The sequence below is a fragment of the Pseudonaja textilis genome, chromosome Z (genome assembly GCF_049901715.1).
Source record: "Pseudonaja textilis isolate UNSWEBS1 chromosome Z, rPseTex1.2, whole genome shotgun sequence".
In the NCBI taxonomy this organism is placed as follows: Eukaryota; Metazoa; Chordata; class Lepidosauria; order Squamata; family Elapidae; genus Pseudonaja; species Pseudonaja textilis.
In genome coordinates this window covers 45,128,712-45,152,726 of record NC_142008.1, presented here as the reverse complement: position 1 = coordinate 45,152,726, position 24,015 = coordinate 45,128,712, and the positions used below count along the sequence as shown (strand labels likewise).

General features: G+C 38.9%; 1 protein-coding gene across 13 annotated transcripts in view; it reads left to right on the top strand.

The window, feature by feature from the left end:
• The window catches only part of THRB (thyroid hormone receptor beta), a 198,248-nt gene that overhangs the window by 108,826 nt on the left and 65,407 nt on the right, over window positions 1-24,015 (top strand). For 8 of the 13 annotated variants that reach the window (XM_087915603.1, XM_087915610.1, XM_087915604.1 and 5 more), the window contains one exon: window positions 21,163-21,223. The exons of the other annotated variants lie outside the window; for them this stretch is intronic. In XM_087915603.1, the coding sequence (XP_087771729.1) occupies window positions 21,217-21,223 (7 nt within the window). In that variant the 5' untranslated portion in view covers window positions 21,163-21,216. The remainder of the gene's footprint in view (window positions 1-21,162; window positions 21,224-24,015) is intronic. 13 annotated transcript variants of the gene reach the window in all.

Here is a 24,015-nt window from a genome sequence, read left to right as displayed (position 1 = left end):
CAGTCAGACTCCAACACAGTAGGAATCCCTTTATTAGCTCCAACTTTGCCCCCAATTTCCTGGTTACCTTCTGGGCTGGAAAAAAAACTCTCCCAGGAACAGCCTTTGGCTGAAGAGAATCATGTCCAAAATGTGGTCAACAAAAACTGTAACTATAAGTCTAATCAAGGCAAGATGAGGTAATTAGTCCAGCAAGGCAAGAGAAGGAATTCCAGACGTGAAGGAATGGCAGTAATTCAACCCAATTGGGAGGATGCTAGGAACGCAGATAACCAAAGTCAACACAAGATAAACTCACATTTGTTCCCAGCAGACAGCGCACTCAGCCTGCATCTCTTTTAAACTCTCATTCCTAGGTGTGGCTTATGAAGGGAATCAGGGCCCTTTCCTCCCCCATAAGCTATGCAACCCATGTTGCTCTCTTCTCCATTCCTCCTGCGCCCCCTAGGATAAAGAGAGAATGGGCCTGGGTCTTCCTCTGAACTCCCTCTCCCTTGTTCTACCTCTCTTCTGCTCTGCCCAGCAGGACTTTGCCTTTCCCCAGTTTCCTCCACAGCCAAAAGAGCCGCACTCCCATTCCCTGTCAGCTGTTCATCTTCCTCCTCGGATTCAGACTCTGACAGGGGCATGACACATTGCCTTGGGGGACACCACTATTAACTGGTGCTGGGTTTGATAGGGCCTTCCCTATTTTGACCATTTGTGGCCTGTTTGACAGGAACGTGGCTATCCACTTGTACAGGGGTCCGGAGATGCCATAAGAATTAAGTTTCAGCAGTAGTTTGTCGTGTACCACTGAATCAAAGGCTTTGCAGAAGTCTATGAAATTTGTGTCTGTTGCTTTACCCTGGTCTAGATGTATGGTCCAAAGGTTTCTGCAGTGGAGGAGTTGCAGATTACAGGACAAATTTTTCCTGAAACCAAATTGCTTGTTAGAAAGCAGATTTGTTTCTAATTGTAGGGTGATGGATTGGTTTATAATTGATTCCATGATTTTACAACTGATGCAACACAGTGAAATTCGTCTGTAATTTTCTACTAGACTAGGGTCTTCCTATTAAAAAATAGGTATGACTGTGGCTAATGACCATAAGTCAGGAAGGGAGCTGGTTTTGAAAGATACTTCATAGATTGTGCTTAGAGATTTGGCTAGGGCAGTGGCAAGTTTTTTCAAAAAGTAGGCACATAATCCATCAGGGCCAATAGATAGGGATGACTTTTGGCCTTTACAGCTTCATTGTTACAGTCTTCCCCATTAGGTCCTTTTAGGGGTGGGATAGATTTCAAGTCTTTAAGTTTGGTATTGATGAAATTATAGAAGGCACAGGAAGAGTTCGAGTTTAACAGTTCTTCCTCTTGTTTGCAGTGGTGATTGGTATATTCAGCCTTTATCTGGCAGCATAAGGTTTTGCAACGGTTTTTAAATATAGCTACATAACCAGTTTTGTTTGCTCACCAAAGAGATATTTTTCTTGGATTGTAGCTTTCTTATTGATGTGGGTAATTTGTTTTTATTTTTGGCTTTAGGAGTTATTTTTGGTATGTATGCATTAATGACTCTATTTACTTGGAGCAAAAAAGTGTTATAATGGTCTTCTGCAGCATTACAACCTGTGCACAGGAATCAAGAGATATTGGGTTGGCAGCTATGAGATCATCATCAGCTTTTTTATAGTTATAATGTGGAGTCCCATCATTATGATTCTCTTTGCAAGGACACAAGTTGAGACAAAAAACAATCATGTTGTGATCACTGTTGGAAAAAGATTCTTTAACTTGTAGGCCATAAATGGAGTTTAAGCTATTACAGAAAATGAGATGTAAGCAATTGTTGAGCCTGGTGTTGTTCGTTACCAACTGCTCCAGCCCCAGAGTTGTAACAGCATTGTACATGGTTGCATGTATAGGTTCAGTTGTACATTTGTTTTGGGTCCAATTGATAATAGGCAGATTGAGGTCACCTAGAAAGATAAAAGGGTGCGGGCAGGAAGTTGTCCACATTAGTAGTGCAGTTAGCTTATTTGTATGACCAAGGTTGTAATCAGGGTTTCTATAATAGCAAGAAATGAAGTGTGGTATTTAGGAACAGTTTGCAGACAATGGTCTCAGGAAGAGCAAACTCCTGAGCAACATTAATCTTTTTCAGACCTAAGGACTTCTTATAAAAGATAGCGGTCGGATGGGCACTTACTCTAATAATGGAGCCTGGAAAGGATACGTTCAACCATGTTTTGCAGACAAAAATAAGGTCGAATAGGGCCGCATTTAGAAGCAGGAGGTATTCAGGCATATTGTTTGTGAGGCTTGTTGCATTTATTAGTTTGCATTTTAGGCCTGTAGGGGTGCACCTGGAGGAAGTTGGGGGTGTGCATACATAGCTTTGATTGTTGGTGGAACTGCTGTTGGGATGTGGGCCATTGGTCCTGGGTTTGATACAGTCGATGTGGTAGTCTATGCACAGGTCAGTCTCTCCTTGGTCCTGGCATCATTTAAGCGGGCGTGGGCAGGCAGGCTGTGAATGAAGTTTCCTGTGGTTTTGTGCAGCTACCAGTGTGTATATTTATTGTAGAAATAAACTTGTGTTTGCTGGATTCGCTCTTGCAAACGACTCTGCAGAAGCATGGTGCCACCGAGCTGTCACTGTTCTTGAACTCGGGGCCATCATGGGAAACATCAATGATTTCATCAGGAGAGATGGTTGATACCTGGAAGTTGCTGATGATGTCATGAACCTTTGCAATGTCATTTGATTCGTTGGTGTCCTCGAGTTCAAATAAGAGAGCATTGGGACGCCTGTTCATGTTCAATCGTGTCTTTAGCAATGATTAAAATGTTACTCGCAGGGTTAGTGGTTTTCTGAAGCTGGGGTAGTTGGGTAGGGATGGGATTTTGGGATTTTGGTGCTTCGCTTTTCTGAGTAATTTCTTTCCCTTTGAGGGATGCTAGTCGTGCTTCTATGGTGTCAACCCATTCAAGTAGGACAATAAATTTGTCCAGTCTGGACTTGCATGATGAGCATTAGCTCATAATTTGGCTAGTTAATTAGTTATTCTGACCCATCTGCACTTTCCAAAAAAAAAAAAAACCCTTTAAAAATTATCTCACTGTTTGTTATGGGAAGTTTTTTTTTTGTTTCTGTTCGGTCTGATTGTATTTCCAGTTCCCCCTTTAGTTGAATGCCTTTCTCTTCCCTCTGATGGGGAAGTTTTTTTCTTTCTTTCTATTTGCTCCAGGCAGTAAAGATAAAAGAGGTTGCTGCATCCAGCAAGAGTCTTCACTCTGGTCTGCTCTTTGAGTGGGAGCCATAGCCGTCCCTGATTGGCTGAGCCTGTTTGATAGCTCTGTATTGCTCTTCCTTCCTTCCTTCCTTCCTTCCTTCCTTCCTTCCTTCCTTCCTTCCTTCCTTCCTTCCTTCCTTTCATTCTTCCTCTTTCTTTTTCTTTCTTTCATTCTCTTTCTTTCTCTTACTTTCTTTTTCTTTATTTCTTTCTCTCCCTTCCTCTTTCTTTCTTGCTCTTTCTTTTTTTCTAGTTCTTTCTTTCTTGCTTCTCTCTCTCTCTCTCTCTCACACACACACACAAATACACACACACACACACATACACCACACACTCTCTCTCTCTCGTGACACGCACCTGGTCTGGGATGAACTGATTCAGCGAGCTCCAGAGCAGCGGGTGGTGGGAGAATGAAAAAAGAGCAACTTCGGGACATCCACCCACTCTCCCTTTCAGAGCACCTCCTCCACTGCTCACTTCTCCCAAGTGACGAAAGGAAGTGGGTGGTGGAGACGGAGGGGTGGCTATGGGAAGTAGCACTGGGAGTCCCCGCCCTCCCTTTCAGGGCACCTCTGCCACTGCTTACTGCACTGCGGCTGCTACATGGTATGGAGAGCTGGGAGAGCACCACGTCTTAGCCAGCTGAGCCCAAGGACTCAGCAGCCTAGCCAGCTGAGCATGGGGATGATGGTGGGGCATCTAGCTGGGCCCCAGCCAGCGCTGCTGCCCAGGATGGGGCTGCGCCAGTGGAGAAGCCAGCCAGCCAAGCCCAGGGACCGTGGGTGGGGGCACTCAGCAAGCTCTGGGGATGGTGGGAGAGGGGCCCAGGAAAATCCGGGAATGATGGGGGGAAGATCTGGGGGTGGTGGGGAGAGCTAGCACGACTCTCAGGCAGTGAGCAGGCAGATCAGGGCTGTACAGTTGGGGCGCAGGCACCACGTGGGAAGGCAGGTTAAAGTCAAGCCACGAGGACCATCATTGGGTGGATACTCCCTTTCAACTTGCCGTAACCTAGAGCATTGAAAGGATTTTAATAAGCTACAGTGGAACACTGGGTGGACTCATGTCAGCCTTTTGGCAACTGCAATTCCATCGTTACTGGGTTTATGATCCACATGACTGGGAAAGGCCTATGTTCTTGAGACCCAGCTTCTTATATGTTGCCTCAGATTTAAGTATTTCATACATAGATTTACTTTATTCCAAATTACAAATTCTCTCTGGGGGCTCTCCTCCTATTGGCCTGTTTCTTTTGCATCTCTCTGGCTTTATTCAGTACCTTTTGCACATTTCCCCAAGCGGATTTTATGATGTTCATCCAGTCAGCTAGCATTACTGAAGGATGGGGCTCTCTTGAAAATTCTGGCATCAGAATGAATTCAACTCCTGTAGCTACCTTAATTGGGGTGAACCCAGTGCTACTATGTACTGAATTATTATAAGCCACTTCTGGGAAAGTTCTGCTCAATTGTCTGCTGGTAGTTCACATAGAAATATCAATATTGCTCTACTATTGCCCAGATGGAACCCTAAGTTAAGCCTATGGGAGGAACCTATCAACTTAGTGAACTCCTGCCAGAACTTTGCCATGAATTGTGCCCCCCAGTCTGAAATGATACATTTTGAAACTCCATGCAGCTGATAGTTGTGCTACAGAAACATCTTGGCCAGGCTTTTGGATACTCAATGAAGTACACTTGCTTTGAAAACAGGTCGACCACCATCCAAATCACTTTATTCCCACATTCTCAAGCAATTCCACAATAAAGTCCATGGCAATCTCTTACCACGGCTGGTTAGGATTGGCTACCAGTTGCAGTAGTGCAGGACTCCTCCCCAGCAATTGTTTAATAGATGTTCACACTAAGCAGCTTGTCACATAGCTTTCAATGTCTTTATTCATCTTAGGCCACCAGAATTGCCTTCTAGCCAAGTGAAGGGTCTTTATAAAACCAAAGTGACCTGCCAGCTCCACGTCACAGCTTCTTTGCAGGATCAGGGTCTTCTAGTTGCCTGGGATGAACAGTTGTCTCCCTTTTAGACAGGCCTTCCCTTATTGTTAGTTATTTCTTATGGTCTCTGAACCACTAATTTCTTTCCAGGGCTCCCCTCAGCTGCCTGGTTAAAGCATCATCAGCTGAGAATCTAGCTGCCATCGCTTTGCTAAGACCTGCTCTGCCAGTTACTGGGAGGGGATGAAGGGGTTAACTATTTCTTCTTGAATGCTCTTATATGGGGCATTCGGGAGAGCGCACATGCAAGTAAATTCTTCTCCACTGGCAAGTACCAAAGAGTGAAATTCAACTGGTTGAAGTACTGAGCCCATCGTACTTGTTAAGGGGATAGTTTCCTTGGAGTTTTAAGGTCTCTAAGTTCTTATGGTCTGTCCACACTTCAGAGAGGATTTTGTTGCATTCCAGAAATTGCTTCTAGGTCATCAGCACCCATCAAACAGCATAAGCCTCTTTTTCCCATGCCGCCCAATGTCTTTCAATGTCAGTCAGCTTTCAGAAAATGAAGGCATAGGGCTAAAGTGTTCCCTTTGCACTCCTTTGGAACAGGGAGGCCCCCATGGCTAGATTGCTAGTATCAGCTTGTATTATGAAGGGTTCCTCCAGATTGAGATGTTTAAGAGATGGCTCCTCCTCAAAAGGCCGTTTGAGCTTTTTGAAAGCTGCTTGACATTCCGTAGTCCAGTTAAGGTATTGTCTCAGTTTGCCTTCATTCCACCTCTGCCCATTTTTAGTAGTTCAGTGATGGGCAGGGCTATTTGTGCAAATGAAGGCATGAACTGCTGGTAGAAGTTGTCAAAGACCAAGAAGCTCTGCAATTGTCTTCTGGTTTGGGGAGTTTACCACTGCAGTATTGCTTTCACCTTCCCTGGCTCCATCTCCACTCCCTCACTGGACATTTGGTACCACAAATAATCCAGATTGATTTTCTGGGATTCACACTTGGATAGTTTGGCATAGATCTTGGCTTCCAGTAGCTTTGTCAGCACTTCCTGCACTAACTTCACATGATCTTCCATTGTCTCAGAATAAATGAGAAATCATGTATTTTTTGTACTATAAGACTCACTTTTTTCTCCCAAAAAAGTGGGTGGAAATTTCTATGCATTTTATGGAGCAAATATTGAATCACAGACTGGGCCATGGCAGCAGGGGGGAGGGGTTGGTGTGGTGGCAGTGACATACAGTGGTGGTGAGAGGCCTACCACTGCCTGTCATGGCTGCCATTGCTCATTGCCACCGTTCACCGCCTGGAAGAGCTGATCGGTGGTATTCTGGGAGGCTAATCCAACCGCCGATTGGCAGCAGCGGTGGGTGGCAGCCATAGACAGAGCAAGCGGTGGTGATAGATGGCAGGGAGTGGTGGCAAGCAGCAGTAGCGATAGGCGGTGGCAACAACAGAATAGATTCGGGTCCTAGGAGAAAAAATCCATTGTGGGGAAATTTCTTCCATAGCTTCAAGAGCTTTTGGCTGAAACGATATAAGGTTTCCTGTCTGAGCAGGGGGTTGGACTAGAAGGTATCCAAGCTCTGTTATTCCAGCTCTGTTATTCTGTATAACAGCATGTTATAAGAGGCAACCGAAGTTAAGTCTTAAAAGGTTTACACAAAGCTGTGCAATATTTTTGTGGCCGAAACAAAATAATTTTTTGTTTTCTTGTTTTCTTCCCTAAAAGCTAGGTGCATCTTATGGTCTGGAGTGTCTTATGGTGCAAAAAATATGGTAATTAAACAATAGATTCCCTTTCTCCCCACCCATGGGTTTTTACATTGTCCAATTATAAGACTTCCTTTTGTTATGGGAACAGTCCATATCTCCATCTAACATCTGCAAACGTGATCTTGGTGATATTCAGGTTCTCACAGTCCATAAATGAAAACTAAGCATTCCATTTCTCCCCTCACTCCTCCCGCTTGAATGGAAAGATGACAGCGATAGAAGCACAGAAGAAGTAAAGTGTTTCAATCTTGACATTTGGGATTATTCAGCTAACTATTTGCTTCTACAGTTTAGCAAATCAGAGTATTTGTGAGCAAGTCACAATTAGGCAGTGCAGGGTTTCAACTAGTGGCTAATACTAATGGGCAGAAACTAATCTGTGGAATCCAAAGCTTTTTAGCAAATCTGCTATTATAATAGATCTAGAAAAGTTTATCTACAACTTAGCAATTCTTTGATCTTATCCATAGTTAAATGCTTATATCTTCTGAAGTATAACGGGAAATCTCAAGCTAGCAAATAGGTAGCACAACTGTCAAGAAGTTATCATTGCTTCTGCTATTGTAGCTTGGGGTAGATAATGACAAGTTTGCCACAATAGATCTTACCATAGCAAATGGAGTATTTCAGGGATATTTCTTTGACTCCTCCTCCTCTGCAGTTTAAGTAATGTTGATATTCATTTTTATGGGATATTTTCAAAACAGCCCATAGTTTTCCTGGCCTGCAGTGCCAGAGGGCCCATCCAATGAAAATTTCTGGCTACTACAGCATTTGCTTTTTGGAGCTAAGTATTTCTTACTGGAGATAAAGAAAACGTGATCAATGATTATAACCTTAAATCTTTTTTCTTATTGTCCTAGTTTGTTTGCCAATGAATGCCATCACATGGATAAAAGCAGGGGTGGGATTCAAATATCTTAACAACCGGTTCTGTGGGCGTGGCCTAATTTATGGGTGTGGCTTGGTGGTCATGTGACAGGTGGGAGTGGCTTGCTGGCTAGGCGTGCCTAGGAGGTCATGTGACTGGTGTGGGGGTGGCCAGGTGGTCATGTGACTGGCAAACCAAATGTAAGTGGTCCTTACTTAATGACCTGGTCCTGGCTTAATGGCCAGCTGCTTAGCAAGTGCTCTAATTTATGACTGACCTCCACAGAGTTACTTGGCCTGTTTGTGGTGTTTTGACAACCATATATACACACACACACTTGTGACCAGTTACAACATCCCAACACAGTCTTGTGACTGAGATTTTCTATGTTTTTTGCCGGTTTCCAACAATTCCTTCTAGTTTCTGGTTAAAAATGCCTATTGGAGAAAATGGACTTTTTAAACAACCAGTGTTTGCTTAATGACCACAATGTTCACTTAATGCCCATGGTGCTTGCCTAACCCAGGGTTCTGCAACCTTAAAGAGTCAAAGAGCCATTTTTCTATTTTCTTTTAAACAGGTATCTCTGTCTCTCTCTTTCTTTCTTTCTTTCTCCCTCTTTCTCATCTCTCATCTTTTTCTCTTTCTTCCTCATCTCTTTCTCCCTCTCTGTTTCTCATTTCTCTTTCTCTCTCTCATATACAACTGCTAAGATTGGAAGCTGTTTTTTAATAATCCTCTTTCTTTGCAGTTTTTTTCACACACATTTGTGTATATGTGTCCAATATTCTTTCTTCCTTTCCGCTAGGTATTCAAACTGGGCAATGATTTTGTGTGTGTGTGTGTGTGTGTGTATAGCATGTGCATATGACCATATCCACTACCATAGCCAAACCTCTAAGCATAATCTTTGAAAAATCTTTCAGGACCAGCTCCTTGCCTAACCTATGGTCACAAGCCATGGTCATCCCCATCTTCAAAAAGGGAGATCCCAGCCTAGTTGAAAATTACAGGCCAATCTCCTTATGCTGCGTCACCTGTAAAGTCATGGAATCAATTATTAACCAATCCATTATCCTCCACTTAGAGACAAACAACCTACTCTCCAATAAACAATTTGGTTTCAGGAAAAAACTATCCTGTAATTTGCAACTCTCACACTGCAAAAACATATGGACTACACAACTCGATCAGGGCAAAGCAATAGACGCAATCTACATAGACTTATGTAAAGCCTTTGATTCAGTGGTACACAACAAACTACTCCTAAAAATAAAATCTTATGCTATCTCTGGACAACTGCATAACTGGATAGAAGCATTCCTGTCAAACAGACAACAAATGGTCAAAATTGGGAGTGTGCTATCAAATTCTGTACCTGTCAATAGTGGTGTCCCCCAAGGCAGTGTTCTAGGACCAACTCTTTTCATACTCTACATAAATGACCTCTGTGATCATATTAAGAGCAACTGCATTCTTTTTGCTGATGATGTAAAGCTGTTCAATACCACAGACAATACTTCTACCCTTGAAAAAGACTTCAACTATGTATCAGAATGGTCAAACAAATGGCCATTTCAAATTTCAACAAATAAATGCTCTGTCTTACATATTGGCAAAAAAAAATCAGAAAATAAAATACAAGCTGAACAGTCAAGACCTTTTTGATGATCCAAACTCCATCAAGGACCTTGGAATTCTCATCTCTAATGATCTAAGTGCTAGAGCCCACTGTAACTACATAGCCAAAAAGGCATTAAAAGTTGTTAACCTAATCCTACATAGCTTTTTCTCTGGTAATATCACACTACTAACTAGAGCATACAAAACATTTGCTAGACCAATACTTGAATACAGCTCATCAGTCTGGAACCCACATTACGTATCTGATATTAATACAGTTGAGAAAGTCCAGAAATATTTTACAAGAAGAGTTCTCCACTCCTCTACTTATTGTAGAATACCTTATGCCATGAGACTTGAAATTCTAGACCTAGAAAACCTTGAATTACGCTGTCTTCGGTCTGATCTAAGTATGGCATATAAAATCATACATTGCAATGTCCTACCTGTCAATGAATACTTCAGCTTCAACCATAACAACACAAGAGCACACAATAGATACAAACTCAAGGTTAACTGCACCAAACTTGATTGCAGGAAATAGGACTTGAGCAACAGAGTGGTCAATGACTGGAATACTCTACCTGACTCTGTGGTTTCTTCCCCAAACCCCAAAAACTTTAACTTTAGACTGTCTATTGTTGACCTCACCCATTTCCTAAGAGGTCTGTAGGGGGCGTGCATAAGCGCACCAACGTGCCTACCATCCCTGTCCCTGTTTCTTTTATTTTTCTTATATGTACCCATTTCATGTACTCATAACTATGTATATACTTATACCTATTATCTTGTAAGCGATTGACAAATCAAAATAAATAATGTGTGTGTGTGTGTGTGTGTGTGTGTGTGTGTGTGTGTGTGTGTGTGTGTGTGTGACATCAAGGGGTGCCTCGCCTGGCCCCTCCCCTCCCAGCCATTCCTTGTCACACCCAGCCTCAATGTATCTATAGTTCTACAAAAATGTTGTTCTCCTTTTTTTGACTTTATTATCTACGTACTATAGATATACTTTCATGGACCACTGCAAGGAGGAAATGGCTCACATGCTTTGCTCAAGAGGGTGAGAGGCAACAGGCTTTTAAGGAGCTGCCATAAAGAAAGGGCTTTATAGAGTGGTATTAGTACTTCTTTGATCTTGACTGTATCCCTCTGTTAATACAATTTAGGATTGCATTAGCTTTTTTGGCTGCTGCTGCATACTGCTGGCTCATATTTCGCTGGTTGTCCACTAAGACTCCAGGATCCCTCTCACAGTTACTGCTATTGAGCCTGGTTTCACCCAGTCTATACTTTTGGTTTTTCTTGCCTAAGTGTAGGACTTTACTTTTCTCTATATTGAATTTCATTTTATTAGATACGGCCCAGTGTTCTAGTCTGTCAAGATCCATTTGGATCTTGAGCCTATCTTCTTGGGTGTTAGCTATTCCTGCCAGCTTAGTATCATCTGCAGATTTGGTAAGTTCCCCTTCTATTCCCTCATCTAAGTCGTTAATGAAGATATTGAAGAGTACTGGGCCTAAGACGGAACCTTGTGTACCCCCTGCTTATTTCTTTCCATGTAGACTTAGACCCACTAAGGACTACTCATTGAGTACGGTTTGTCAGCCAGTTGTGAGTCCATCTAGTGGTGGTGCTATCTATTCCACTTTTTTCTAGCTTACTAAGAAGTAGGTTGTGGTCTACTTTGTCGAATGCCTTGCTGAAATCTAAATATATTATGTCCACAGTATTTTACTGGTCTACTAATTTAGTCACTGTGTTGAAGAATGAAATAAGATTGGTTTGCCATGATCTGTTTTTAACAACCCCATGCTGACTGCTAGTTATTACTTTACTTACTAGATGTTGGCAGATCTGTTTTTTTATTATCTTTTCCAGTATCTTCCTGGGTATTGATTGATGTTAGGCTGATTGGTCTATAGTTTCCTGGGTCTGTTTTTTTTTTCCTTTTTTGAAGATGGGAACCACATCAGCTCTTTTCCAGTCCTCTGGTGCTCCAGGATTTTTGAAAGATATAGTGCAGTGGTTCTGAGATGACCTCTGCCAGCTCCTTTAAAACTCTGGGATGTAATCCATCAGGCCCCGGTGATTTGTTTTCATCAAGATCAGACAGATCGCTTCCTTTCGCTTCCTCTCTTTTTCCTTCTTTCTCTTGCTTTTCTTTCTTCTCTCTCTCTCTCTTTCCCTCTATCTCTCTCTTTGTCTCTCTATGGGTGTCTCTCTCCCCTCTGTATCTCTCTGTGTGTCTCTCTCTCTCTGCCCCTCTTCCTATCTTCCCTTCTCCTCCCCCTCCCCCCGTCTCAAAGCTGACTGGGCCAAGCCAGCAAGTTCAGACTGATCATCGAAGCATCTCTTCAAGCAACCCTCCTTTTCCCCCTCCTCCTCTCAAGACCGGCAGCTACCGGGTGCTGGGTCGGCGGCTGTGGTTGGCAATCATTCTTTCAAAACAAAGAAATGAAAGAAGTAGCGAAGAGCACCAAGGAAGGAAAGCTTGCTGGCTTGGCCCAGCTGTGGATTTGAGGGAGGAGGAGAGAGAGAGAGAGAAAACACACACACACACACACAGAGAGAGAGTTGGGGAGGTGTGTGTGTGTGCGCGCTTTACCTTTTAAAATTCTTGATTTTCTTTATCTTTTAAAAATCCTGGTAATGTCCTTTATTTATGCCCTCTTTAAAAGATTCATAGCATGTTTTGAATGTGAGGCATGTGGTGAATAACACAATTATCCCAAAGGGGGGGGGAAATAACATTGGTTTGTTGAGGCTCAATGACGGCTAGAAACAATATCCAGGAACTTGAAGACTTAATTTCCTGTTCCTGTCATGCAGCTGTTGCATGGATGAAATTTCTGTTCCTGGTTGGTTGGGGCTGTGGAAACTGAAAGGGAGAATGTTGCTTCTGCAATACTTACAGGAGTATAGTTTTCTCTTTCTTTCTCCTTCCCTCTCTGTTTCTCATCTCTCTCCTCCATGGCAAGAGCATCAGCACCAGACAGTGTCTCAGGGGAAAAGTCCCCCCCCGCCACATATTCCTCCCTTCTTGCCTTGAGTAGCCTCATGCAGCACCAAACTTAGCACCAAATTTAGTGTGCTTCACAAATGAGGAGGCACCATTTATGAAGCGCGCTAAGTTTAAAGGTGCTGCACAGCATGTTCCTCTCCCCCCATATTTCCCTTGCTGTGAGCAGGCTCGCACTGCGCAGCACCTTTAAACTTCGCACATTTTACAAATGAGGTGATTCCAACACCGTTGCCCCCATATTTGTGAAGCGCACCTCCCCCCATATTTCCCTTGCTGCAAGCAGCCTTCCCAGCCTCGCTTCCCCAAGAGGGAAGCATAGCAGGGGGAAGAAAGGCAAGCTGTTGAGCCCCGGCCCAGGGCTTGCCATACCTGGGGGGCAGGATGAAGCAGCAGCAAGACACCAATATCAATGGTGGCAATGGTGCCCAAGGAACGCAATGGCAGCAATTCTGGCAGCATCAGGGCTTCCAGGACCAGCTCCCCACCCCGCCATCCGTCAGCTGTTTGTGTGGGCAAGGAGGGGCGGGGCCAATGGGGAGGGGTGGAGCCAGCCAGGGGTGTGATTTGCCAGTTCGCGAACTGCACAGAATCATAGCATCTGGTTCTATAGAACAGGACAGAACCGGTAGAATCCCTCCCCTGGGTAAAAGGTTCCTAAGTAACAGCATTTAAGAAAAGAAAATAATGTATTAAGAGTTTAGTGCTGCAAGTAAGTCAGTATTTTCCTTTCTTGTAACATTAGTACTTTTTTAAAAAAACTAGTATTTGTTTTTATTCTTTTGTTTCTGCTGCATGCAGGAAAAAGAAAGGACTGCATAAAAGGAGTTAGGAAGAGATATGGGTTCCCAATGAATATAGATTATTGAGGCAACTGCAGTTCCGTTTATCACTAGTTTTCCTTCCCTAAATTTTACTCTATTTGGTTTATAGGAATTATTGGATTTTTTTTTTTTGCATGTTTATAGTTAAACCATGTGAGGTAAGAATAAAAAGGCTAGGCAGTGTTGCAGCTTTGATTATTCTAGAATTTGGATTGTCTTCAGAGAAGAAGTCTTTATTTGATTTGTTTATTTGTATCTAACCTTTAGTATTTAACTCACGGTAGTGAACACATCCAACATATCTTTCTCCTCCCACTTTCTCCACAACAACCCTGTGAGGTGGATTGGGCTGAGAGTGAGTGAATGACTCAAAATTATCTGGAGCTTTCATGACTGGGTGACTTTGTCTTCTGTTTTATTTATTTAGGTTTATTTATCTTGGCAGTTTCCTTTAAAACATTTTGGTTTAGCAATACTTACAAGACTGAAATAGGATTAACTTGAAAAAAATAAAATAAAGTTAACTTGTCTCTTTTTCAAGTTTAATCCATTTTCATGAGGTTCAGCATTCGGGCACAGGAAAAGTTTATACCATTGATTCCAAATTTTGCTCCAATTTCCATATTACATTAGGTATGAAGCATGACCAATCTTCTTATTTATAGACAAAAAAAAATGACATAGAAGATTACTTTAGTATAACTAAACTGCTGTTGGAACAGATCTCCTTTTTATTACAGTTTAGGAGAGGCTTACAATACATTTATTTAGAACTTTTAACATTGCATGCTTTTTTGAAAAGGAAGTTTATGGACATATTGCCACTGTTATGTAATTTGGTCTTGACAGGAGAATTATCATCTGTTAATTCAAAAATACTAGATAACATGCCTAATGAAGTAGTTCCTCCTCTCATTTTAACTCACTACAGCAATTTCGTTTGAGAATAAAAAATGCTCCAAAATCTCCCAGTGTATTTCAATAGCAAAACAAGGACTAGAGCCTTGGCTTTCTTCTGATTATAATCCAATATTTTAACCAGTTTTCCCATTGGATCTTGTAAGCAGAAAAAAATATCCTGTATTTTTCAGATATTACGGAACTTCCTTGGTTAAAAAATAATGCTTGAACAAACATAAGAGAGAAAAAAAGCAACTTCAGAGCATTTCCAAAGAAAATTAGTTCTTCCAGTTGCATAGAATACAAATGCAATATGGCTGACAGTATTGTTCTTAAAGCAGGTTGTGATGTTCCTGTCTAATATATTTTAATTATAGAGAAATTTAGACTAAATTAGATTAAACGACAGTTTCCACACACTTTATATAAAGGCGCACTATACAGATAAAGCCTTTCTTTCTATAACATTTGTAGTATTGATGGCATTGATTGGATTTTATTTGTTTTGTATATTTTGATGGAAAATAATTTTGGTTTGACTACAAGTTAGAAGGAAATATGTTTGGTGCAGAGCACAAATAATATTTATGGCCATATAGTTATCAAAATCAAATTTAACCTCATGAAAACTTCACTTTTTCTTTTAAAACCAATTGTTCTCATGTTGTCATGCCCCTGGTGGAGACTGACTCTGAGGAAGAGGAGGAACAGCCAACAGGAGTGGAAGTGTGGCTCCAGAGGTGGTGGAGGAGGCTGGGGAAGGGCAGAGGCCAGCTGAGCACTCAGAGGAGGACCCAGGCCCATCCCCTCTCCATTCTAGGGCACACCGGGAGGAGAGGATCAGGGTAAAACATGATCTACTCACGAGGAGTAGGTTGCAGGTGTGAGATTTGCATAAGAGTTTGAACCTGCGTGCTAGTGGAGACAATTAGTGATTTATTTCTAAAGGTTTATCTTGGTTGGTTCTTCCAACGGACTCTCCCTGGTTATCTTCCTGAATTTGGCAATTATCTATTTTGGTCTGTCGAGGAACTTTATTCAATGCGGTTTGTTTTTGGTTTTTGCTTCATTATCAGCTCTTGAATTTGAACTGTTTCTTTCCTTTGAAATGTTATTTTGAAAATAGTTTACTCCACTGTGAACAATTAAACAGTGAAGTCAAGTTGAAAGCGTTAAAGGACTTTTAGTTACGTTTTGGATTTTTTTATATTTCTGATATACTCTGGGTCATCACACATGTCCTATATAGTTTGCTTTTCACAAAAATAAACATAATATCAAAACTTCTTTTACTATTATGCTTCAATCTGAATCAACTATTAACAATAAATATACCTTAAATATACAGTATATTGTTTCTTTAGTTTCCACTTCTTTGAAAAAATAAACATCAAGTATTATTTATCTTTCAGGAGTTTTATAAAAGGACCCCTCCCTTTTTTTTTTTTTTTTTTTTTTTGCCATTTCAGTGCATTTCCACCAAAATAGTAAAAATTGATTCAATTCTTTTTGGAAATGGGTTGCAGTTTCTATGTGTAGTTTTGAAAATGTCTGCAAGTGTCCATTTCTTTTAAACAGATATTTGTTATCCTCCATAATCTGAAAAAAAAATCATACCTCATCCACTATGGGGAGACTCGGCATTTGCATATAGTATGCTGAGACCATATTTGCCCCATAGACCACTAGTTTCCCACTCCCAACTCATCATTTTTATTTACCACATGTTTAAAAATTTAAAAAAATATTAATGTTTCACAATACATAAAAACTAATACAAGGTAATAAATAGCAGAAGCAGGAAAGAAAAAGAAAGAAAGAAAGAAAGAAAGAAAGAAAGAAAGAAAGAAAGAAAGAAAGAAAGAAAGAAAGAAAGAAAGAAAGGAGAAGATTCCGATTTCCTTTGCAACAAATATTCTGTAAGTACATTTATGAAATTCTTTATTACTCTATGATTACAAATGACTGTTGTAATCTTTTGGAAACTTTTGTTACCAGTCAAATATAGATAATATTTTGTCTGTAATCAAAAAGGTTAAGCCAACTTTAAAAGTTTTATCATCTTCACCAACCATTCTTCTGTGATAGGAAATGTTGAGCCTTTCCACTTTTAAGTATATAACAGTCTCACTGCAGTTGTCATATATAAAAGCAAAGTTCTGTGACTTTTTTTCTAGTTGCTTGTCTATAAGTCTAATAAAAATCTGGTTTCAGCTTTACATAGTCTTCAACATAAAATCTTCTGCATTAATACATGTATTTGTACCTGCATTGTTTCATCTCCTTTACATCTCCAGCAAACATGTTGTTCACATTTCTAGCAAAGATTCAAAGTTCATTTATACATTCTAGACAATATATATAAAAGGAAAGGAGGAAAGGGAAAGGAAGAAAGAAGGAAAGGAAAGGAGGAAGGAAAGGAAAGGACAGGTATCCAGCTAATCATCTTATAAAAAGTATCTTTAAGGCTAGATATCATGTAATTTTCAGTCTTTTCAATCACATATTTCTATACTGGTCCACTTGTATATTATAACCAAAATGTTCAACCTAGTTTGTCATACATTATTTCATTTGTTCTTTTTCTGTATCATATTTTAGCAAATGTTTATACATATTAGCAATAACATTTTAATAATTAGCATATAATTCCATTTCAAATTAATCTTGCTTTGTACAAAAGTATAAAATCTTTTATTCTTCTTAAATCTTTATATTAATTGTGCATAGAAAAAACATTAACAAAGATATCCTTCTATTATCAAATCTTTTCTTTTTCATTTTACAAGCCCTTGAGAAAATTCTAGTACATTTTGGAAGTTTAACCATTTGAGATTACTTATCATTTCTCAACTGGTTTTATTTACTTCATTGCAGTATAAAAAACAGTAATTTTGATTCTGAAAATGCCATTGGAGAGCAAGCTTAATTGTTTTCATGCACTGATTCCATAAATTCAAGCCTGACTGGAAGTAGTTATTAGCACTGCTGGAGGAAATTACTGTAGGATCAAAAACAGAATTAATTTATTTTGTACTTCTATTGTTCATGTCTGTTTTTAAAATATATTCTTCTAATGCTCTCAAAGTCTGAAAAAGTTTTGGACCAATGTTTCAATAAATTTCTGCTCTTATGCCAGCATGAAGGAGAAGAAGACCATTTCCATCTGTCTATTGCAGCTTTCTACTGCTTCCTATCAAGCTATTCTGTCAATGTAAAGCAACAGTCCACAACTTTTCAAATTTGGGGGCCTGGCATGGGGGGCGTATGAGTGGCAGGTGTACCTGTATGCAAGAAGCTTTATTTGTGCAAGCGGTGGCCAGGCACACCCTCCACTTGTGCAAATGGAGCTTCATGTGCAAACAGAGGGTATTTGTGCTCATACACGAAGCTGCACTTATGCGAGGAGGGTGGTTGTGCTAGTGTGCATGGATGAAGCTTCATGCACAAGCACATCTGCCCTCAGTTCACATGTGCACTTGCCCACCACTTGTGCAAATGGAGCTTCATGCATGCGTGCTTGCCCATCTCTCCTGTGGCCGGTTTTGGACAGGCTACGGTCCAGTAGTGGTTCATGGCCCAGGAGTTGGGGATCCCTGAGGTAGAAGATTGCAGGAGGAAAAGGTAAATGAACACCTATATTTCCTGCCTCATTCTGTAAATGGAAGCACTCTCCTGAATCAAAATAAGTCTTCCAATTTTTAATTCATTTGGATCATGTAGCAAAGAAAAAAATAGTCCTCAGTGTTAGCAACTTACACTGAAATTGAAACAGGAACATTATCTTCCTTTTTTGCACAGTTAATTCTGTTTGCTTGCCTGGGTTTTTTTCTAGAGTCAGGAATTATTTATCAGTTGCAGTGATTTATTTTTTATGGTAATGTTTACTTTTTAGATATAAAAAAATCTGCCCTTAAAGTATGCTGATTTTATATTTCAAATTGAAACCTTAGGGTACTCCTAAAAACATACACTGCTATTCAATAATATTTCACTTATTGTAGGATAACAGAACAGATGGGTAACACATTAATTCACTTTTCCTGTGCTTAGCTTATTGAAGAGCTCTTTTTGAAGGTTAAATTACAATTAATAAATCTACTAATCAAGTTGTTCAAAAATTTATCTTATTATTTGACATTTTAGTAGCCTTCTTCTAAGCTGATTGGCAATTAGGGTGAGCTGAAAATGATGACAAAAAGCACTTACTATCTATCAACTGTCACAAAGAACAATGATAAAAATTCACACAGAAGATAAACTGTCCCTTATTAAAATTTAAATGTAAGTGCTCTGAACTGATATGGAAAAGTTTGCTTCAGAAATATAATTTGTTTTAAGAATTAATACACTAAAGCTTTTTAATCACTAAACATTAATTTCTTATGTCATTTTTGAAGGAATTATGTATAGTTTGAGGGAATTGTGCACAGAATGTCAGTGATAAGGTGTTTGCAGCACAATTTAATTTAGTGTAAGGTAACTTAATATAAGTAATCTAGTTTACATTATTATTAGAGCAATTGAATTGAGTTTAATATTAAGTGTGTTAAGTTTAATAATAAGTATGTTAGTATATTTAGTATATGACATTACTAAGGATTTATCCATTAGTGGTATTAGTTCTTTTCACATAGGCCTTATATGCAATAAAAGCTTAATTGAATTCTATAGATTCAATTTTCTGGAGACCAGATGAATTTTATAGGAAACTCTAACAGCCAAATATTGTTTAAGTATAAGCTATCACTTATTTGTAGAAATTAAACTTTGTTATCAGTAAATTGACCTGGGTCTTATTACTGTTTTTATTAAGTAGGATATCAAATTGCTTTATTGTTTCTATCCTGTTTCGTTGTATTGTACATTTTTTCTTGATACGTTTATCAAACTAAAAACCTCAAATTGCAGTTCACCAACATAAATTGGGAATTTGAATGTTGAGAATTGAAACACATGATGAATAGTTTCAGTAGCACTATATCCATACAACTTGATGGAATAACCATCTTTTTAAAAACTTACTGAAAATCAGGAAGGAAGTCATTTGAATATCATGGGAAGGTATTATTCCAGAGAAGGAAGACAATAACTGGAAATACATGCTTTTAATTTATAACATAACCCAGTGAATTTTGAGAGTATACTAGGTATTTCTGAATAAGTTACATTGTTAAATTCTGAACATATTGTTCCAAAAATGTTTATCTTAGGTTAAATTATTATTTTAAAACATTTTGTGGTTTTCTTTTTATCATTAGCTATCATTTGCAAGTATAATTCACTTTTAATTGATTTATTGATTTCAGGCAGAAAATCATAGGACTTAGTAGACAAAATATTTTCATAGTTTATGTGATCTGCTGGTTGTGGTTGCAAATTTTTGTGGTAAATTTCAAGAAAAGAGCAGAAGCCACCCTTTCCCCAAACCTTACCAAATCATAAAATTTGAACACAAGGAATCTTGGCTTTGAGATTTTTAGTACTTAGCTGGTGAACATTTTGTTTCCTGTTCCCAATCCTAATCTTCCTAGCAATAAATCAGTGCAAATGACACAACTTTATGGGCTGTAGAATAGGAAAGGAAGCAGTTTGTCAAACATAAAAATGTAGAATAAAAATTGCTTGGAAAATAAATAGGATTGGTTGAAGTATACAAAATAAAGAAGCCACAGAAAAGTCTCGACATTTTTGTCTAGATCAGAGAGATCTTGAAAAAAAGAAGTGTTGTCTCTCGAAACATGATTGATAAGGTATAATGAAACCTTAACCATATCAAAATGGACTTGTAGATCATTCATATCCTTTCTTCTTCCTTTGTACATGAAGAAACAACCAAATTATGTTTAAATGTTTTCTTTGGGCAAAATGTTATCTACCATATGACTCATATAACCAGAATGTCCAGAGATAATTCTGATCACATGAATGCAGTTTTTCCTTTCTTTAGAAAACTCACCAAATTTCCTAATTCTAATCTGCATATGTCCACAGTGCCTTATGTAGACTAGCAACCATCAATATTCTTCACATGAATATTTTCAGATATCCACAGGGAGGAGCTAGAGGCTAATATCCCTGAGAATTATCCCTAAGATATTTATCCTATTGTTAGGGTTTCTACATGTGATTATATTTATTATGTTCATTGAGCAGTCTTTGCTTTAAATAAAAATAAAACATACAAATACACAATCCATAAGACCATAAGGCCATAAATAAATAAATAAATAAATAAGATGAGCAAGAAGATTAAAATAATATGCAAATAAATACAATGGCAGAAAAAGAAATAGTTAAAGGATATAGGAAAGAGAAAAGATGGATACTTCTCCATCCTTTGGAATTTTCACTTTGATACTAAAGCAAGAAGGGAATTAATGTTTGCATTTACATATTGGAAAGGAAGGGATTACAAGAGACTAAGCAGGATGGGGAAAAGACATTGAAAGTAATGTTCTGACATTAGCAGTCACAACATGCTATACAAAAAGTTCCGGATATTCTTAATTGTATGCCTGCTTACTCTCTTATAATCCCTTTCTCCCTATTCTCTGTCTATATGTGGGGTGGGGGAGACAACAGGTTAGGCACAGGACTGTAAAGGAGAGGTGCGATTGAGGAGTGTTGCAAAGATCATAAATGCAGACATTAGTCATAAAGTTATCTTTTTAGTCATCATACCTTTTTTGAATGAGGCAGTTGGTAAATAAGGATCATCTGTAGTTTCAAGATATTCCCAAAGGCACTTAGAAGTAGTGCTTAGAAGCACATTTCCAACCTATGGAAAAAATCATTCTCAAAACAGCAAAAACCATCCAAAATTCTTAAAAATAAACACCCTGCTTCAAAAATGGCTCTTGCATATTATTATATAATAAAGTTATATTCATTAAATATTGATATTTTTAACAGGTGACACCGGAGAAGAAGAATGAGAATGACTACTTTCTTTTGACTCCCAGCAGCATGTCAGGTATATAGATTTTTTAAATAAGGTATTTGTCCATATGTTCCCAGCTTATTTAAAAATTATTTATATGTGCTCCAATGCTGAGGGTATATATAGTTATGTGATATTTATTCACCTCATTTTTCACATAAAAAATAGGGTGTAAGACTGAGCAATAGTTTTTACTAGATAGATATTGATCTGCCTGTTAATTGTTCTCACTGTCAGGAAGTTTCTCCCTTGTTTTAGTTGCTTCTCTCTCTGTTCAGTTTCCATCCATTGCTTCTTGTTTGCATTCTGCTTCTTTGGAAAATACATTGCCCCCCGCTTTCTGGCAGCTGCTAAAAAGCCTGTTGCCTATCACACTCTTGAGGAAAGCATGTCCTCCTTTCAGTGGTCCATGAAAGCACATCTATAGTACGTAGATAATAAAGTCAAAAAAAGGTGAGCAACATTTTTATAGAACTATACATATGTTGAGGCTGGGTGTGACAAGGAATGGCTTGGAGGGGAGGGGCCAGGCAAGGCACCCCTTGACATGAGTGATATTGAGTTGGCTAGGCCTACCCAATCACATGACTACCAAGCATGCCCACCCAGTCACATGACCACCAAGACATGACTACCCAATCACATGACCACCAAACCATGCCCACCTAAATAAGCCACGCCCACAGAACTGATAGAAAAAATTTTTGAACCCACCACTGACCGGCATGTTCCAACAGAGTAGGTATGCTCCAGGTCCCTTCAATTAAATGTTGCCTTCTTGTGGGATTGAAGAAATATGCCTTCTTTGTTGTAACCCACACCATCTGGATAAGTATCTCCCTAGATATACAGATGGTGCTCCTCTCTTGGGGTTCAGAAAATCCTTAAGATCTGGCTCTGTTGTCAGGCCTGAAATTAATGTGGTTATTATTAATTGGCGTGGACCCTATCATACTAGTACACTGTTTATTGTTCTAGTTGTTTTACTTCAACCTATTTGTTTATGGGATTATGGATTGCACAGCAATAACAAATTGTTAAATGATTAAATACACTATTTATTATCAATTATTACTCAAACAAATACAGACTGCTGTTTTGTCATGATTAATTAATGTTATTTTATCATGCATTTAGATTTAGTATCCTGACTAAAATCTTAGAAACTGAGAGAAAACAATCTATTAGGACTTTCTTCTGTCACTAAATGATAAATGTTTGTTCATTAAGCAAGATTAAACTGTTAGCTTTGGAAAGAAAAATTTAAATCCATATATTCAAATTAAAAATCCATGTACTGATTTTAATTATTTGTACCATAATGAATATAGGGGAGATATATGAATGGGGTGGAGGAGAGATTTCAGAAAAAATAATAGATGGTCAGAGTAGAAAATAGTTTCACTATTGATACAAGGGATATACTTTTTGTGGCAACGTACTTATTATTACATATACAAGAATAGAAATTTTGCAAGTCCCACAAAAATAGAAAACTTCTCAAGTCCCTTGATATTTCTTAAGTTTTACAACACAAATATATAAAATGAGGGAAGAAAGTCTCTTTTCAATCTATCTCGCAGATTGTGTCTTAAATTAGTCATGACAGTTCATTTTTTTTCTATTTGCCCTATGCTACATTACCTATCCTACCCAAACTTTTGCTTCTTGTCTTACCTTGTCCTATCCTATCCTGCCCTACCCTAACTTAGAGTTGCAATAGGCAAATCAATTTAACAAAAAGTAATTTAAGTTACTTTGAAGGAAGAGACAACAGATGCAGTCGATCTGATAGAACTGAGAAGCATTAAAGTAGCTAGCTGCATAATTATGAACAGATGGATTATTTTATACATTAAAACTCCTTTTTAAATAGCATAAAAAAGGAAAACATGGAGATACAGCTACTGAACTATAGTTTACCCTTCAGTTTTTTCACTCAAATAAAAAGGAAGCAATACTCAAGTGGTTTGAGTCTTCTGCTAAATTAATTAGAGCACTATATCTCTCAGAGCAGCCATTCACAAATCATTACATGTAGGTACATATCCTTGCAAGCAGTGATGGGATTCAAGTATTTTTGCCACCAGTTCGATGGGTGTGGCTTGGTGGGTGCTTCCTGCAAGCCTGCACGATGCTTGCACGCTTGCTTCAGCAGCTGCCACACAGCACTATACTGTGCCGTGCAAAGCAGCTGCGCTTCAAATTCAGCAGATAAAAGTGAGTATGGGAGCCCAGATGGATGGGTGGGCGCAACAGCAGAATGGCGGAGAGAACCGGTTCAGTCTCCGCTGCTCATCACTACCGGCTCCCCAGAACCGGACCGAACCAGTCGAATATCACCATAGCTTGCAAGGATCGTAAGGGAAGTAAAATTATTTAAGCCTTTATATATAAAGAATCTCAAGGTGTTAAAGTGTGCAATCTTGGGAATTATCATCATTTTTATTAACACCATCAGCTTTATTTACAGTCTGTCATATCTAGACTAGAACAAATAATTATATCTGAATGTATATGTAGCTGAATAAAATATCCACAAAGTAGCTACACTATTAAATAACAAGTAGCTATGGCAATTGAGAAAAATCACATTGGTTCCATACAAGAAGGGACTTTGCAGTTAGATTTCTTTAAGATAATTATGAAGAACCCATTGTTTAAGGTCCATCAAAGCTTTTTCACAGCTGAGCACCATGATCTAAATGTATGCTTTTCTTCCAAATTGATAAGTAATTATCTTAAAAGATCAAGAAAGCAAGAGAGTTATCTGTAAGATTATTGTAATTTAAAATTTAGGGTGGCAGAACCACATACAAGCCTTT